The sequence below is a fragment of the Tauraco erythrolophus genome, chromosome 25, assembly GCF_009769465.1.
Source record: "Tauraco erythrolophus isolate bTauEry1 chromosome 25, bTauEry1.pri, whole genome shotgun sequence".
Taxonomy (NCBI): domain Eukaryota; kingdom Metazoa; phylum Chordata; class Aves; order Musophagiformes; family Musophagidae; genus Tauraco; species Tauraco erythrolophus.
In genome coordinates, this window is record NC_141489.1 from 3,811,091 (window position 1) to 3,827,912 (window position 16,822).

At 45.6% G+C, this 16,822-nt stretch overlaps 1 protein-coding gene across 5 annotated transcripts in view; it reads right to left on the reverse strand.

The window, feature by feature from the left end:
- Positions 1-16,822, reverse strand: part of TANC2 (tetratricopeptide repeat, ankyrin repeat and coiled-coil containing 2) — a 218,346-nt gene that overhangs the window by 107,421 nt on the left and 94,103 nt on the right. For all 5 annotated transcript variants that reach the window (XM_086626755.1, XM_086626754.1, XM_086626758.1 and 2 more), the window contains 2 exons: positions 7,972-8,120; positions 675-861 (listed from right to left, as the gene is read on the reverse strand). In XM_086626755.1, the coding sequence (XP_086482881.1) occupies positions 675-861; positions 7,972-8,120 (336 nt within the window). The remainder of the gene's footprint in view (positions 1-674; positions 862-7,971; positions 8,121-16,822) is intronic.

Sequence of the window (16,822 nt, forward strand, 5' to 3'; positions counted from 1 at the left end):
AAAGAACGGTGGCTCCGGACTAAATGGCATCAAGGGAGAGAACATGCTGAAAAAACAGATGCCTCTAAGATTACTTGAGGTAGCAGGAGGGGATGGCAGCCGCGAATAACAGCCATTGCCCGGCACTGAGACCATCCCATCTTCCTTGCTGGACCAAAAAGCTTGTGTGTCTCTAAATCAGCATCTCCACATTCACAAACGGGCACGGACAGCAGTTGAAGGAGGGGGTACAGACCAAAAGAAAATCTTGGTAGGAAAAAACCCAACAACCTCACTAGAATTAAAGGAGGCAAAAACGTGTTGGGAAGAAAGACGGCAAGAAGCAAAAAGGTGAAGATGGGATGCAAAAGTAGAAGAAGAAGGAGAAAACTCTTCCTCTTTTCCCATTCAAATAAGTTCCAAAACTCTGCATCAATTACTTTACTTCTGAACCTCAACCATCCTGATTTTCACCAACTCTACATAGTTTCACCTACGACGAAGGGAAGACACAGGGGTATAACTCACCTCGGTCACCGCGGCGTTAACTTGAACAATGCAAAACTGTCCCACTAATTAGCAAAACCAACACTCTTGATGACTACCTGGCTTCGAAGCAGAGGGAGAAGAAGGGTGTCGGGGCTCACCTATGATGCCCAAAGCAGAGGGAGAAGGACAAGGGTGTCGGGACTCACCTATGATGCCGCTGTCCCGGCTCTCCAGCGTGGAGGTGGGGCTGGTGACGGCGCCGTAGGTGCAGTCCTTGGCGGTGACGCTGGTGCTGACGGGCGGGAGGGTGGAGCAGGGGCTGCTGGCGGGCGGCGAGGCCGTGCTACTGGTCAGAGTGGAGCAGGGGCTGATGCGCTGCGTCACGGCCGAGCTCTGCAACACGGGAAGCGGGAACACGTCACTCACCGTGGTCACCGTGGAAGGGAAAAAAAGTCTTTCTATAGCTCATGCTTGAGACACTGGGCCTGTTTGCTGCTTCAGTGCCTTAAAGAGAACGGATTCCAGCTTCCACGTTCAATAGGAAACACAGAACACATAAATAAAGTGGTATATACCAAAAGCCCGATTCCATCGAATCAGTTAATATTGAACTGAAAGTGAAAAAAAGCACAAATCATCAAAAATTACAATACAGGGAGGTAAATTCTGTGCCTCTGTTTAAGCGGAGATCTCCAGGATGGTAAGTATATGGCAGGATCTCACCTTTACTTACAGCAACAAACATCATATATAGGAAAGTATACGAAGACTCTGGGGAGACCTTCCAGCAGCCTTCCAGTACCTAAAGGGGCTACAAGAAAGCTGGAGAGGGGCTTTGGACAAGGGTGTGTAGTGACAGGACAAGGGGTGATGGCTTTGAACTGAAAGAGGGGAGATTTCCATGGGATCCAAGGAAGAAATTCTTCCCTCTGAAGGTGCTGAGGCACTGGCACAGGTTGCCCAGAGAAGCTGTGGCTGCCCCATCCCTGGAAGTGTTCAAGGCCAGGTTGGATGAGGCTTTGGGCAACCTGGTGTAGTGGAAAGTGTCCCTGCCCATGGCAGGGGGGTTGGAACTGGATGGTCTTGAAGGTCCCTTCCAACCCAAACCATTCTGATTCTGTGATTTTATGAAAACCCACAAAGACCTTTGGGCCATTTCCGTCTGCTCAGAAACCTCCGTGGGGCTACAGTTTTTATTTTGCTCTGTAATTTTTCCTCCATTCAAGAAAAACAACAGTGGTTTTACACCCTTGCAAAGAGGAAGCCTGAAGTCCCTTATCTGATAGGAGACAGCCCTTCTCCGCCCAAATGTGCTTTCCCCACCAGATAAAGTTTAAAAAAGAAAAAACATTAGAGGGAAAAGGTTGCTCTCCAAAAGCAGAAGAAAACAAAATAATGCAGCAGCACAAAAAAGATGGTGATTTAAAAGTTCTTTTGGAAAGACCCTGTAAGATACCGTGTGCAAGGAGCTTGGGGGAGTTTGTACACCCGATGCTGCACACGGAGATAAGTTTACTAAGAAAACAAAAGTCATTCTTGAATTCAATTTGAGACAAGCTGTGATACCAGACACATCCCTTGTTTCAACCACAGGCTACTGGATACACGAGCTTCCCTGGCAAAAGGTGCTCCTCTCCGGAGATCCATCCCAGAGCATCCTCAGGCATGAACTGCTGCGCAGCCACCGGAGGATGGCAGGGGCAGGGGATGGCTCACCGACCCCGGTGCTGGGAGATGCTCTCCTTGACCCAGCACAGCAGCTTAATCACCCTTACACTGGACTGCGGAGCAATCGCCTGGAAATAACTTTCAAATGGCAACTTCAGAACTTCCCTGCCACCAAACAACCCGCTGTGCCCCAGAGCGGGCGCCCACTTCCCGACGGTGTGTGCACCGCAGGAGTGGGCACCTCCATCTCCCCTCGAGTAGATGAGGACACGTAAAGTAAGCATTAAAAAAATGGGCTTTTCAGCACGTGGTCCTCCCTTAAACGTATCTTTTGGCCTGTGCAGAGAGGAGGTGACCCCATCTCCCCCGTGCTCAGGGCACACTGCAGAACACCGTCGTCTCTCCCTTGTGCTGCTGCTGTTTTCTGTAACCAGCCTCTGCAGATGGTATTTTTTCCATTGTTGTAAAATGACAGTAGTCCCAAGGAAGGAGGAGCAGAGGTTAATTCCCCTCTAGGAATTTGCTTAAATGAGATTTATTTTGTTCTGTGTGAATACTTCCCTAATAGTTGGACAAATTTCTATTCCCTTTTCCATGTCGTCTGAACCCAAGGTGACCACAGAGAGCATCACGCTTCCAAAGTGCAGCACAGGTCTGACATCTCCTTTTTTGCCTTCCTCACTATTCCAACATCTGAAGCTGAAAAAACCGCCTGAGATGGACTTTTGTAAGTAGAGCACGTGAAAGATTTACTGGTTTTTATATGAGAAGGCAGATCCCACGTGTAGCTACTGGGAAGTGATCTAATTTGTCCGAGGTATCCCAACGGGGCTTGGAAAAATCCTTTCTCGGAGCGTGACCGCTCCGGCGTTGGAGGCGAAGCGGAGCACCATGGATTAGCACATGGACAGAGTGGGGATGGAGCACGAACGTGACAGCCCCACCTGCCTGTTATGTCTGAAACAGAGAGATGGCAACGGAGGGGAAAATGAACTGGGTGAGTATTTCCGTGATAATTTATAATCCCTCTCTGGTATCCACATAAAATATCCACCAGTGAATGAGACGGCTGCCACCACATTGTCGTCTTTTCCTCTTCCCATCCAATCTGTGGTGCCACTAGTGGATCACGGGTTTTGTTATCTTCTGTTTTTTTTATGTTCCAGGTACTCACAAATAAATCTCTCTTTTTCCCCAGCAGCCTTCTAGGAATTGCGGGCGACCTGACTGCTCTATCTGTTCTGGCTCCCAGTATCTCCCAGTTTCACAGGTTTGCTATGTCACTTGTCACACTCCCTCTCTCTCAACGAACCTTTTCACCTTCTCATACTGCAATCTTTTCCGATGTTGAAATACCATTCTGATTTTTGGTTTTAATCTTGCAAAATTATTTTTAACTCATTAATTCTAGTGGCCAAATTACAAACTACCTTCAGGTCAGGATTAAATGAAAATATTCAGTTTTATTTTCCCCTTAAAATTGCTGGGGTTTATTATTATTCTTAAAATAACCTACCATGGGCTTTTTTTGGATTGCTGCTACGGATCAAGTAGATGTTTTCACTGAGCTACCGACCGTCTCTTCTGATTTATCACAGCTGATTAGACTCCATGAGAACACCTGAGCTATTAAATTAGCTTTTCCCAATATTTATTTTCTTTAACTCACTGACAGTACAGTGAACTACATCAAGTTTAAGGCAGCTTACTTTTTGAGGACAAGGAAGGCCAACAGCACCCTGGGCTGCACTAGGAAGAGCGATGCCGGCGGGCAAAGGAGGTGATGCTTCTCCTCTGCTCAGCTCTGGTAGGACCACGCTGGGAGTGCTGCACCCACGTTTGGGCTCCCCAGTAAGAGACAGATGGGGATACTGGAGTGAGTCCAGTAAAAGACCACAGTGATGGCTGAAGGACTGGAACATCTGACATAGGAGATATGGAGATACTCAAAACCCAACCAGAGACGGTTCTGAGGATCCTGCTCTGAGCTGACCCTGCTTCGAGCAGGCGGGTTGGATCAGACGGTCCCATGAGGTGCCCTCCAACCTCATACTATAGCACCTAAAAATTTAATCAGCCCACATTTGGGATCTTTCAGACTGTGAAGCACTATTACTATTATAAATTCTTAATGGCGAGGTTTTTCTATGTCCTTGTTTTAACCGTTATTTTCAACAAATCCCTGCTGAAACTTGTCTCAGTTCTAACGAAATAACATCCACTAACCTTAAAGCACCGAAAAATTAAACTTTAAAGCAAAGTAAAATTCATCACAAGAGCAGTACACTCATCTTCCCTCCTGCTGAAAACACCCTTGTTTCAAGAAATGCCAAGAGTGATTTTCTCATAACGTCTTTTATCTGTAGCGTTATCAATGCGGCTCCTTACGAACAAGCTCCTTGCAACTGGAAATTACTAAATAACACGGTGTATCACTTGGCATTGATTGACATGTTTTATTTGTGTATTGATACAGAAAAATGTTCCTCTGTGCAAGTTTTAAATATAAATTTCCATTGACAGAACATTCTGTATTATTACTGCTGCTGTTTCATCTGTCACATTTTCACTAAGCTTTGAAAAATTAAACTGTTCTGTCACAGTCTCATTGTCCTTTGGGCTTCTCTGGCAGCCAGTACAGTTAAAGAGTTTCCCAAAAAGTAGGAGAAAAAGGATTTATTCTTCAGCATTTGTGATCTCTCATTAAGGAAAGCATGATTAAGAAAGAGGCAGCACATAAAATGTGCAATTTCATAGCAATCTGGATTAGAGAATGTATCCTTTGACTTATCCAAATATAAGGCAACTGAATGAAAATGCAAGGGGCCAATTTACAGATTGGGGCAGTTTTAGTGGAAACACCTCTATTCCTTATCTTCACTGTAGCTCCAGCGTTGGTGAGATGGCAAATAATTATTTTCTCGCTTGAGAAGGCAAAGCGTGGTTAGAATAACAAGCAGCAGTCAAGCCCCAGCTTTTGATCCAAAGAATGTTTTCTTTGCCCAGGCCGTGTAAATTAACGCCTTAAAATCTAGAAAATTGTTCTCATTTTGAAATTCAAGTGCAAACTAGTAGTCAAAGTCTCAATCAGATTTTAATTAATCAATGATTAATGGAAGAATTAATCTTTGCAAATCCCGTAAGTGTCTCACCGCATGATTTTAACACTACTTTAAGTAGGGTAGCTGAAGAAATTCCATTTGGGAAGAACTGGAGAGGTTTTTGAAAGATTTGCTGCAATCCAGAAGCAGCTTTAGCTTGGACAGGATTTGTGCTTGGCTCCTGTCCTGAGACAGCCAGTGGTAGATGGCACAAGTCAGAGGAGGGCCACCAAGTCTGTTAGATGGCTGGAGCTTATGATGTACGAGGAGAGGCTGATGGAGAGGGTTCATCCAGCCTGGAGAAGAGACAGCTAAAGTGCTTCTAGGGATAGCTCCAGTCTTCCACTGTCTGCACAGGGTGGTAAAGAAGACACAACCATGCTCTTCCCAGAAGCACAAAGCGGAAGGACAAGGTGCTGTGGTCACGGGTTGTAGCAAGGAAATTTTCTATTAGGTAGAAGAAAAAAGTCCTTCACAGTTGGGAGTCATCAAGCCCTGGAACAGGCTGCCCAGAGAGCCCGTTGATTCTCCATCCGTGGAGATGTTCAAAACTGGACAAGCCCTGAGCAACATGGTCCAACTTTGAAGCCAGCCCTGCTTCCAGCAGGCGGTTGGATGAGATGACCTCCAGAGGTCATCTCCAACCTCGAGTATTCTGCGGTTCTAGGCAAGCGCTGACAGCAGGAGACGCTCACAAAGAAAGAAAAAGAATTAACTTGGTAATTGAGGAACCAGCCTCTCTTTATCTTCTCCAGCACATGAATAGCATTCAAAGGCCTTGTAAAACTTTTTCATGCAAAAATTAGCACACAGCCCAAGATTTTAATCTATTTTAGAGGACAACTCTCTGCTGTTTCTCTTTAGATTTTTCCTTTATTTATTCTCCAAAGACATCTTTTGCTTTAGAGAAAAGATGGGATTTTAATTTTTGTCAAAAAGCAACAACAAAAGGAACCATTTATAGTAGAAAGCTCTGCTTGGCTTTGAAGTACTCAGTTCAAATAGGTGCCTGTTAAAAGTACAATTTCTTGCCCGATGTATAGTAAAGTACATTTCAAATCCACCACAACTTGCATGAAAAACTGAATGAAAGTGTTAAAAGCTTAATGAATGTGTTAAAGGTAAGAACTTTACAAACGTTAGCCATGCAGAAGATCAAAAACCTTTCCGGTCAGTCTATGTCAGGGCACCGACCAACGCCAGGATGCAGCCCTCCACCCTGCTCGCCAAGAGCTGCCTCTGCTTTGTGCCAGGAGCACTCCTGGGCTCAGCGGAGGAACCTGTCTCCGAGTTTCCTCCCAAGCAGCACAGGTTGGTCGAGACACTCAGATGTGCCACCAGGGCCACTACAGGCATTCGGCTCGAATGTACAGAAACCACAGGATCATAGAATGGTTTGGGTGGGAAGGGACCTCAAAGATCATCCAGTTCCAACCCCCTGCCATGGGCAGGGACACCCTCCACTACACCAGGTTGCTCAAAGCCTCATCCAACCTGGCCTTGAACACTGCCAGGGATGGGGCAGCCACAGCTTCTCTGGGCAACCTGCTCCAGTGCTTCACCGCCCTCAGAGGGAAGAATTTCTTCCTTAGATCTCATCGAAATTCACTCTCTTTCAGTTTAAAGCCATTGCCCCTTGTCCTGTCACTACACACCCTTGTCCAAAGCCCCTCTCCAGCTTTCTTGTAGCCCCTTTAGATACTGGAAGGCTGCTGGAAGGTCTCCCCGGAGCCTTCTCTTCTCCAGGCTGAACAGCCCCAACTCTCTCAGCCTGTCTCCATAGCAGAGGTGCTCCAGCCCTCTGATGATTTTTGTGGCCTCCTCTGGACCTACTCCAGCATCTCCATGTCCTCCCTGTGCTGAGGACTCTTCTTGGCTGCTGCTTTTCATAGACTCTTTTTTTTAAGGAATTCAGGATTTTAAGTCAGGTCCTCTGAACTATGCCTATGCCAAATATCTAAGTGACTTGTGCGGAGTCATGGAATGACTCTGTTAAAAGGAGAGAGCGCTGGAAGTGGCCTTCTGAGTTTCATGGACTATCCATCTGTGAATAAAAAAAAAAAAAAAAAAAGGGAAAAAAACCTGTCTCCTAGTTTCATCTCACCAGCACTGCTGGGAGAGAGCACGTGGTCCAGGTTTGAGAAGGAGGAAGAAAAAAACTCACGCAGTTTCCACAAAATCTGCATCACAGCCCTGAGCTTTCTGCTATTTTGCTTTTCAGCCAGAGGGGATGGAACAAACTCCATCACAATAAAGATTTTACGATTTGCTTTCTGTATCTATTTCCAAGCATGAAATCACCTTGTTCAGCAAACAGGAGCAAATACTGTGACTATCTGTAAAATCAGGCTACTGCTCCTCACCTCCTTCCTGGAGAAACCGTGAGCCTTTATGTAACACCGCGAAACTGCTGAAATATTGCGTGTAAGGTGCCGTGGAAGTACAGATTATTTTGGTCACTACGATCTGATTAGAAACACCACCCACTCCCACAACACCTGCAGAAACAGAAAACCACCAGAAGCTGTTTCACACGGCAGCAGCTGATCCCTGAAACGCGTCCTGCCGCGCTGTAACGATGATTCACCGTGTAACGAGGAGATACAACCTTGTACCTCAGAACAATTATTTCACCATTATGAGACACTCAGCTGCCACATCATTAGAAAACAACGGCGCTCTCACACGCTGCGTTTGGATCATAACTCCGCAGGAAGGATCGGAGGGGTCGTACCTGGTTCTCATCCTGCACCTCCATGCTGTACTGCGGTCCTGGCTGTACCTCCGTCACTTTCTCTCCGAGGAGGAAGCCCAGGCGAGTCATGAGTGTATTTGCTGCCTCATCTACGGATGGAGGGGGTCCCAGCTCCTGCTCAGTATCACCTACACAGGAAAAAAAAACAGATTCAGACAGGAATTGTTTACCTTAGCTAGTGCTCAGTGTTTTTTACCAATAAAACACCACCAACTTTTCATGCTGCAGCTTCAGTATCTGGGTTTTCAGGTTATTCACGTTATTCAAGTCTAGTTTAACGTTGTTTGCTGGTCATTAATGTCAAGTTATGCATTGTTCCAGCTGTCAATATGCGTTTCTTCTAACGGTAGCTGTTATTTCTCCTCTCGTTGCTCCTTATATCCTCAGCACCTCCCATGGAAGCAAACACAGCCACCTCGCCCTCCCTGTGCCAGCAGCACCAGAGACAACCAGAAAAAAGTTTCCTGGACGGACAAAGGAGAAGGAAGATGCTCCTCTTCTCTCGCACAGAAACCACCTCCGAGTTACCTGCAGAGAAGCCAAGGCCACCCATGCCAAAAGCACTCCCCGAGGTGCAGCGCAGCCGCCCCAGGCTGCGTTAACGAGTGGTTAACAGCAAAGAGCAGGACAGAAATCCCCTGGGCATCTTCTGCTGTCATCTGCTCTTTCTGACACGCTCACCGTCACGTGGAAAGCGCGGCTCTCCTGACACCAAACCTCCCTGTGCAGCCGTGGTACGGACACAACGCAAAGTCCACCTGTTAATTCCCCATCAAGTCTATAAAATAGGTCAAAACCAACACTGCAGGTAATTTTTCCTGATATTTTTCCACTGCCTGTAGGAAGAGCAGCACAGACAGGCTTCCAGCTAGCAACACACCTGGAAAAAGGCCAGGTATGCATATTGGCATTCTCTCTCTCTTTTTGGTTTTTTAGCAAAAATTCATGGAGGTTTTTGACTCATAGTATCACAAAGGTAAGTTGGGTTCTGAAAGTCAAGTTCTTCCCTGCTCACGCCAGCAGCAGTATTAAAGCCTGAAGGTCAAGTTCTTTCCACATTACACTGAAGCAATACTGTGTTCAGTGCAGTTGTAGGAGACTAATTAGGATCTGCAATTAGTCTACAGTTAATTATTCATCTGATAATGCACAATTTGGAAAAGAGCCGATCTCCATTTCCCAGCTCCGTCCTGGCTCGGGGGTGCTCCAGCACTCAGCCTGAAGCTACAGTAAGAAGATGGTACTTGAAATATTGCTTTTTGAGAACTGTAACTGAAAACCCCAAATCGCAGAATCTGGGCTATGTAAAAGATCTCAGAAAAATTAAGCCAGCTGCTTCCAGAAATTCCCATTTAAACTCATAATGCACATCTCACGGAAGCTTAGAGCAATTTTTCGGTGTCTCACCTGCACTACCACAAATTAAAAAGCCTGGAGCGTCTCCCATGCAACCGTGTCTGCATTCATAAGCACCATCAACTTTGGGAGATGAGCATCTGGAATGTGGTGACGGGACTGTTAGGAAAATGGATTACACAGTATGAGAACAGAGCTGCCTTCCACGTTACTGAGTCCCCATTGTGCTGCTTTACCCAGCGCTGATGGGAATAGGGTAAATTTAAGATAGAGACAAATTTAGATGGATGGCCCAATTTTCGGAACTGCTGACCACCCACATTCAATCTGTGGGCACTCACTATCTCTGGGAGTCAAATGCAGAACAGATACATTTATGTAAAACAAAAATTATACAGATTTTTATTTCCAAGGTTAATTTTTTCTTTTTAAAAAACCAGACCTTTAGAATTTATCCTAGATACCCGTATCTAGGATACGGCTCTGTTCATAACTATTAAAAGTTTTTCAGGCATTCCCCATGCTGTCTTCAGAAGACATGATATTAATAATACTCCAACTGCACTGACTTGCACGTCGTGGCAGAAAGGAAAAGCTGGATCTACCTCGGCACTGCCCACCCAGGGGAGGATTCAGGGAGAGTGCCCAGGCTGTGCTGGGGCAGGCTGCGGGGCGCTGGGCACGGCAGGGTCCCTTCGGCTCAGCGTTACAAACCACTCTCAAACCAAACAGAACAACTTACTCCTTGGAGGCTTGCCCTTAAACCTCCCCTCCTTTATACCACCCCAAAAATATCCCCAAGGGGCATAAAGCTGTCTTACACCTGTAAAATAAAGGGAATTATGAGCTTGTCCCAGCTTATCCTTATCTTCTGCGTGAGAACGTAGAAGATACGGAGGAGAATAATTGTCTGCTCTGATAACAGCCCTAATTCACCTACGAGTGCTGCTCATGGCACGAGGTACCGCCAGCTGCAACCGAAGCAGCTGAGCTCCGAGAGCAGCACGTTCGGTGTACAACTGTCACTGATTTTATTACAACATGGCTTCTAAAGTGCAGGTAACTTTGAACCTGAGCGAAGCGCTATTGTACTGGATTATTCCCTCTTTTAGTTTTAGGGCTTTAAAAATAAGTGCAGTCATTTAATTGAGTGTCAAAGCAGAGACGTAACAGCTCTGGGATGCCTGTGAACGGGTACCACGGAAAAGAGCTGTAAATTACCTTTCAAGGTTGACAGGAAGACCTAATACCCTCTTTCTAAGTTCAATGAAAGGGTGTAACTGGTTTTTCCCTCCCTCACCGTGCGTGCCATCCAGTTGATGCTGCAGCCAAATTTTACACACGCTTGGGCACGCTCGGTTCCCCCGCTCTCACCGAGGAAATGTGAGCACACAGTTGATAACAGAACTGGCCTGAGATATTTTGAGGTGTTGTGACACTGAACTACAGCCGCTCAGACACACACACTACAGTCCTCTGGTATGTGAATAAACAGTAACAGAGTGCCCAGCTATGCACATGCCAACCTGAGGTCAATCAGTGCATCCACGAGCTCCCACCGCGGTCCGTGGGCGGAAGCCGCGGCGCGGTGTTACATCGGCCCACCGCTTGTGCGCGAACATTCCGTAACACCGAAAGCCGTAGCAGAGCGTTCGGTGCCAGGAATTTTCAACAAGAATGAAAGGATTTAACTCCCTGACTCATTGCATGTGCACAAGTATTTCAAGGAGTTCTAGACACTGTGTGCCTTTATGTTCGGCAGAAATTATATATTTTAATATACGTGCACACAAAGCAACAGGAGGAGAAGTGTTGCTAGAACCACAGAATGGTTTGGGTTGGAAGGGACCTCAAAGATCATCCAGTTCCAACCCTCCTGCCATGAGCAGGGACACCTTCCACTATACCATGTTGCTCAAAGCCTCATCCAACCTGGCCTTGAACACTTCCAGGGATGGGGCAGCCACAGCTTCTCTGGGCAACCTGTGCCAGTGCCTCAGCACCCTCAGAGGGAAGAATTTCTCCCTTAGATCTCATGGAAATCTCCCCTCTTGCAGGGAGAGCCCTTGTCCAAAGTCCCTCTCCAGCTTTCTTGTAGCCCCTTTAGGTACTGGAAGGTGCTGGAAGGTTTCCGGGGAGTCTTCTCTTCTCCAGGCTGAACAGCCCCAACTCTCTCAGCCTGTCTCCAGAGCAGAGGTGCTCCAGCCCTCACATCACCTTGGTGGCCTCCTCTGGCCCCGCTCCAGCAGCTCCATGTCCTTGTGTTGGGGACCCCAGAGCTGAAGGCAGCACTGCAGGGGGGTCTCCCAAGAGCAGAGCAGAGGAGCAGAATCCCCTCCCTCGCCCTGCTGCCCACGCTGCTTTGGGTGCAGCCCAGGACACGGTTGGCTTTCTGGGTTCTCACGAGCTGGCGTGCTGCTGGGCTGGGTTGGTAAATCACACCAACCTACCCACCCCTCGGGCTCCCGTTAGCGTCCCAGCAGCCTTTAGACCAGTAACTTGTACTTTCACACCAGCTGACATCTCCAGCTAGCTGGGTCAGTTGTTCATGCCTTGTTTGGCTCCAAACGACAGGTTTTTAACGTTAAGCCCCGTTGCAGCGAAATGGCCATGGAAGGAATATCGTACCCAGCTCCGCTGGGACCTGCCAGCGACCTGCCTGGCACCCACAGGACACCTGTTGGGTGCCCAGCACGGGCTCATCTCCCCGGTACTCCACCTTAGCCAGAGGTGAAATTACTTCTGATTATGTCATCTTTGTACACACCGTTGCATCTTCTGATCCCCACACGATAAATTCCTTTTCTTAACCTTACTCAAACTTACTTCCCTTTGCAGTAAGGAATTTAATAGAGAAACTTTTCCCGACTTGGAATTCGTTGGGTTTAACTTCAAGGCCAAGTGCTCCAAACCTGGAGTCAGCATTTCAGAGACTAAAGTTGGAGTCAAAACCAAAAGAGATTTACTGGATGTTTGCCACGAGTCCAAGGACTTTCATCACAGATGTAGCCCACAGAGCACAAACACATTGCACTAAATTGCTTATTTCTAATAACATAAATAAAAATCCACCAACAGCTCCAAGACAGATTAGTCTCAAAAGTTGTAGCCTGGTTGGAAGGAGAGGTAATTTGTCCAAGCAGTACAAGGATTATTTTTTAAATTTTTTTTTGGTACGAAAAATGTAAGCAACCAGCCTTACTTTGCACTGCAAAAACAAACGAACTTGAAATCAAGACATTCACATTATTTTGTAGTGAACTATACATCAATTAAAGGTATCTTCTAAAAAGTGAAAGAAAAAGAATAATATTCAAAAGACTACATGAAACATGCAATTGAATTTTAGGGAGAGTCACCAAAAAGCTATACTAAAGGACACTTCTTTCTTTTAATCCTTAATCTTCAGAAGAGACAGGTAACTGCAGCATCCTATGACAGAAATAAATAAAAGCTCCTACAGAGATGTGAAACAGGTTGTCCTTTTAGATTAAAATACTACACGTGTTCAGGCTATCTGGCATTTTTATCTGTCGGAGCAGAAGAACGCCGGGAACAGTAAATCGGAGCCCACAGTCTCCCCACTGCTGCACGCACAGAGCGATCCACGAGTGGAACAAACAGAAGCAAAACTCAGCAGGGCAAGAGCTTCCCGTTCCCCAGCATGGAGCCAGGGAAGAAAGGAAACCCCAAACCAGCACCAACCCCTCAGACTTCTGTACCCGAACTCAGAGCGCCCTCATGAAAAGTCCAATCTTCACTGCAATGGAAAAAAAAAACGAAAATTCAACATAAATGTGACTTAATGACTCTGAAACCAGACTGTTTCTAGCACCTTCCAGCACCTAAAGAGGCTACAAGAAGCTGGAGAGGGGCTTTGGACAAGGGGTGTAGTGACAGGACACGAGACAATGGCTTTAAACTGAAAGAGGGGAGATTTTGATGGGATCTAAGGAAGAAATTTTTCCCTCTGAGGATGCTGAGGCACTGGACCAGGTTGCCCAGAGAAGCTGTGGCTGCCCCATCCCTGGCAGTGTTCAAGGCCAGGTTGGATGAGGCTTTGAGCAACCTGGTGTAGTGGACGGGGTCCCTCCCTGTGCCAGGAGGGTAGATCTTGGATGATCTTGGAGATCCCTTCCAACCCAAACCATCTGTGATTCTAAAACAAAGTAAAACAAAGAAGAAACCGAGAGTGGGTGATTTCTCCATCTCTAGCCCTTGAGGAGCACACTACGGTTTTCTACTTATTTCTTTTGCTTCTGGATTGAATTATACTGGAACAGATGCTACAAGAGGATGGGATGGGCAGGGAGAGAAGCGGGAGGTTAATCAGATCAGGGCTCTGCAGAGCTGGGAGGTCACCCCGCGACGGAGAGCTCGCGTTGCCAAAGGCAGGGCGGTCTGCGGGGCAGAAAAGCCTGTTGAGGCAGAGACTGAAGTGCTGGGTCAGGAGATCGATTGATCAATCGATCGATCGATCGACGGGAGGAGGGGTGGGGAGTGGGGCAGAGCGGGGATTGATGGGCAGCTGAGCAATAAGGTCACCGGGGCTCCGCGGGGGCGAAGGGGACAGGAGTGGGGGACGCAGAAGCATCTCCCTGCCAGAAACCTGCCCAAGAGCTCGTCGCCAAGCTGGTACCAGAAGAACAATTTTCAAACGTTACACCTAAGTAACTAGTAATTATTAATCATGAAATAATAAATAATTAAATCCAGCACTTAATGATTTAGAAACTTCAAACGGAGTGCAGATACCCAAGGCACACACATACAGTTTCAAAAATAATTCCGCTTCCAGAGCTGCTCCAGAGCCACGCACACCTCCACGCTTTCCAGCTGCTCCCGCCATCCTTCTAAGGCAATGACAACTTATTTATTTTTTTAAACTCAACTGCAAAAATGCAAATTAGCAACATTATAACCTGAGCTTGTCAAGCAATTTAACACCTCTAATCCTTCCTCCCTTCAAAAAATTCAACCCAATTTAAACGCACCAGAAGATCTCTGCAATTCGCCCTGGAATTTACCTGATTTAGGCCCTTTAGGAGCAATTTCATGGATCCTGGTGGCTCTCACGTCTTACCTACACATACCCTTAGTATTTTTGAAGGGGCCAACTCTAACACCTCTGCTAACATCAAACACATTGGATGGAGTTCAGAGGTGCTCGTCAATGCTCACAGCATTTCCTTGAACATCAAATACATCATTTCATAAGCACAGTTATAAAATTTGCACTTTTCAAGAACGCATTCGAAACGTACAATGTTTTCAAAGATTAGAATTTTAAAATACTGTTTCTGTTCTGTCCTTTCCATTCCTGTAATGAAACCCACCACATATTTCAGCTGCAATTGCTTACAAGCAAATGAAATTTCTTTATGATTTATTTCGTAATGCTGTGACTTGTTTGATAGCTACCACCGTCTAATCTTGCAGATAAATGATGTAGGGTAGCGCCCCTGGGAGACACTAACGATGCTTCTTTACTCCAGAGAATATTTTTGGTTTAATGGTTATACTTCTACTTCCAAAACCAGCCTCCAAATATAATTTAACTTACATCTGACGTCTATTTCGGCGAGTGTCTATAACAAGAAGAACTGGGTAACAGTTCACTTAGTGGCTCCCATCACACGATCTGCCTGAATATGAAACCAATTTGTCTTAAAAAGAAAAAATTCTTTCATTAGCAAAGAAAAAAATAGATGAGTTTTGTGCAAAGTGTGAGCACCTACAGAATGCCAGAAATAAATGATACCATTTATGATTTTGATCTTCAATTACATAACTGTAGAGCTTTATCTAACGACTTCCCACTCTCCACGTGACCTCGATCTGTCCCATCATTATGTACATCTGCTTTAAATTATTCTGGATACACTTGAGCTATATTTGGAAAACGCCCTTGACCATTTCTGCATATCCCCCTAATCTCGGAATTAATGGAAGATTTTTTCCATTAGTCTTGTTTACATCAAGAGGAGATTTTTGAAAAATTTAACCAATAAGGGACGAAAGCCGTCCCATACACATGGCTTTAAATGTCTAGGTTTGTACTGCTGGAAGTTCTGGAAGCAATGGAAAACGGTCCCACCAACTTAAATCGCACTACAGAAAAGTGGCAAAGTAAATTCTCCTTTTATATTGACACCAAAGCCCTCTGGTCAACCAAAAATCCAACAGCGAACGACAACGATGTTCAAAGTGTGGCTCTGACTCGATCCGTGCCCTGTTCCTTTAGTGGCTGCTGCTGCTCTGGCCAACAATTTCTATAAGAAACTGCAAAAATTCCCATCATTAATTCCACTAAGTCAGTCTCTTGCATGAGTTCCACACACATTTCCTCTAAGAAGAAATTCAAACAAAAGAAATTACCCTCTGCACCACATAAAAATATCACTTCCTACCCAGTCCTTCCCAGTGCCTTTGCTGACCATGTCCTTTAATGTCCCTTCGAGAAGATTGTCAGAAAGACAGTTATTTTTAATCAGAAACCACACTGAGGCAGTAAATGTCATTTCAATGCTACCACAAAACCTAATTCAATGCATTTCCTCTTCTAGACTTTTTAAAAAATCCTCCGCATGCACATCTGGGGATGAATTTTCCTGGATTTCAGCTCCCATTTCAGTACCAAAGAAAAGGGAATGGGGGAAACGAGAGGACGTTCAGTGCAGTGATCACTGAACATGTATTTATGAAAAGAAAAAGGCCACAATTATCATAAATATGAGGCTGGGTATGCAGAACGTTTCCTAAAAGTGAGATTACACTTAGATCCCTGAAAAGGTTCTGGAGCTCTTTAACATATCAAGGACAACGTCACCGAGGCAGTAAGTGTCCCCACTGACGGAAAGCAGAGATGTAATTATTTCTTCCTTTACAGGTTTGGTGTTTTATCTCTAAAGCATCACCTGATCACAAACATGAGTCTGTTCTCCCAGCTCTAAACACACAACCTCGCATCAAACACTGACTGATCAAAGGGCTCGACTCTTCAATAAAGTTGTTTGGAATTTATTCTTCAGCTCTTTGAACTGACCTTTTATTCCAGACAGGTTTGAGGATGGTATCTCCCACTCTTACTCATGCAAAGAGGTTTTTTTTAATATGATTCACAACCAAAACAGAACAAATTCTCCCTTCAAATATTATTTGTTTCCATCTGAGCAAAATACTTGAACAGTATTCTGCACATTTATTTTGCTGTATTAGGCATGCTGCATAGCATCCACCCAAACTATTTTTTTTTTTTTTTTTTTTAAATTTCAGCACATTTTGAAAACCCCTCACATTCCCTCCTCTTACCATCCTTCACATCACAAAGCTGATACAAATCTCCCACATGCACATTGAGCATCGTGACTGTCAGGAACCGGGACAGGAAGGAGAAGCAGTGGTGGCTCATCCCCGCTATCGGGCAACGCGGATACCAAGTTCTCCTGTTGTGATGGAGCACAAATACCCTCAC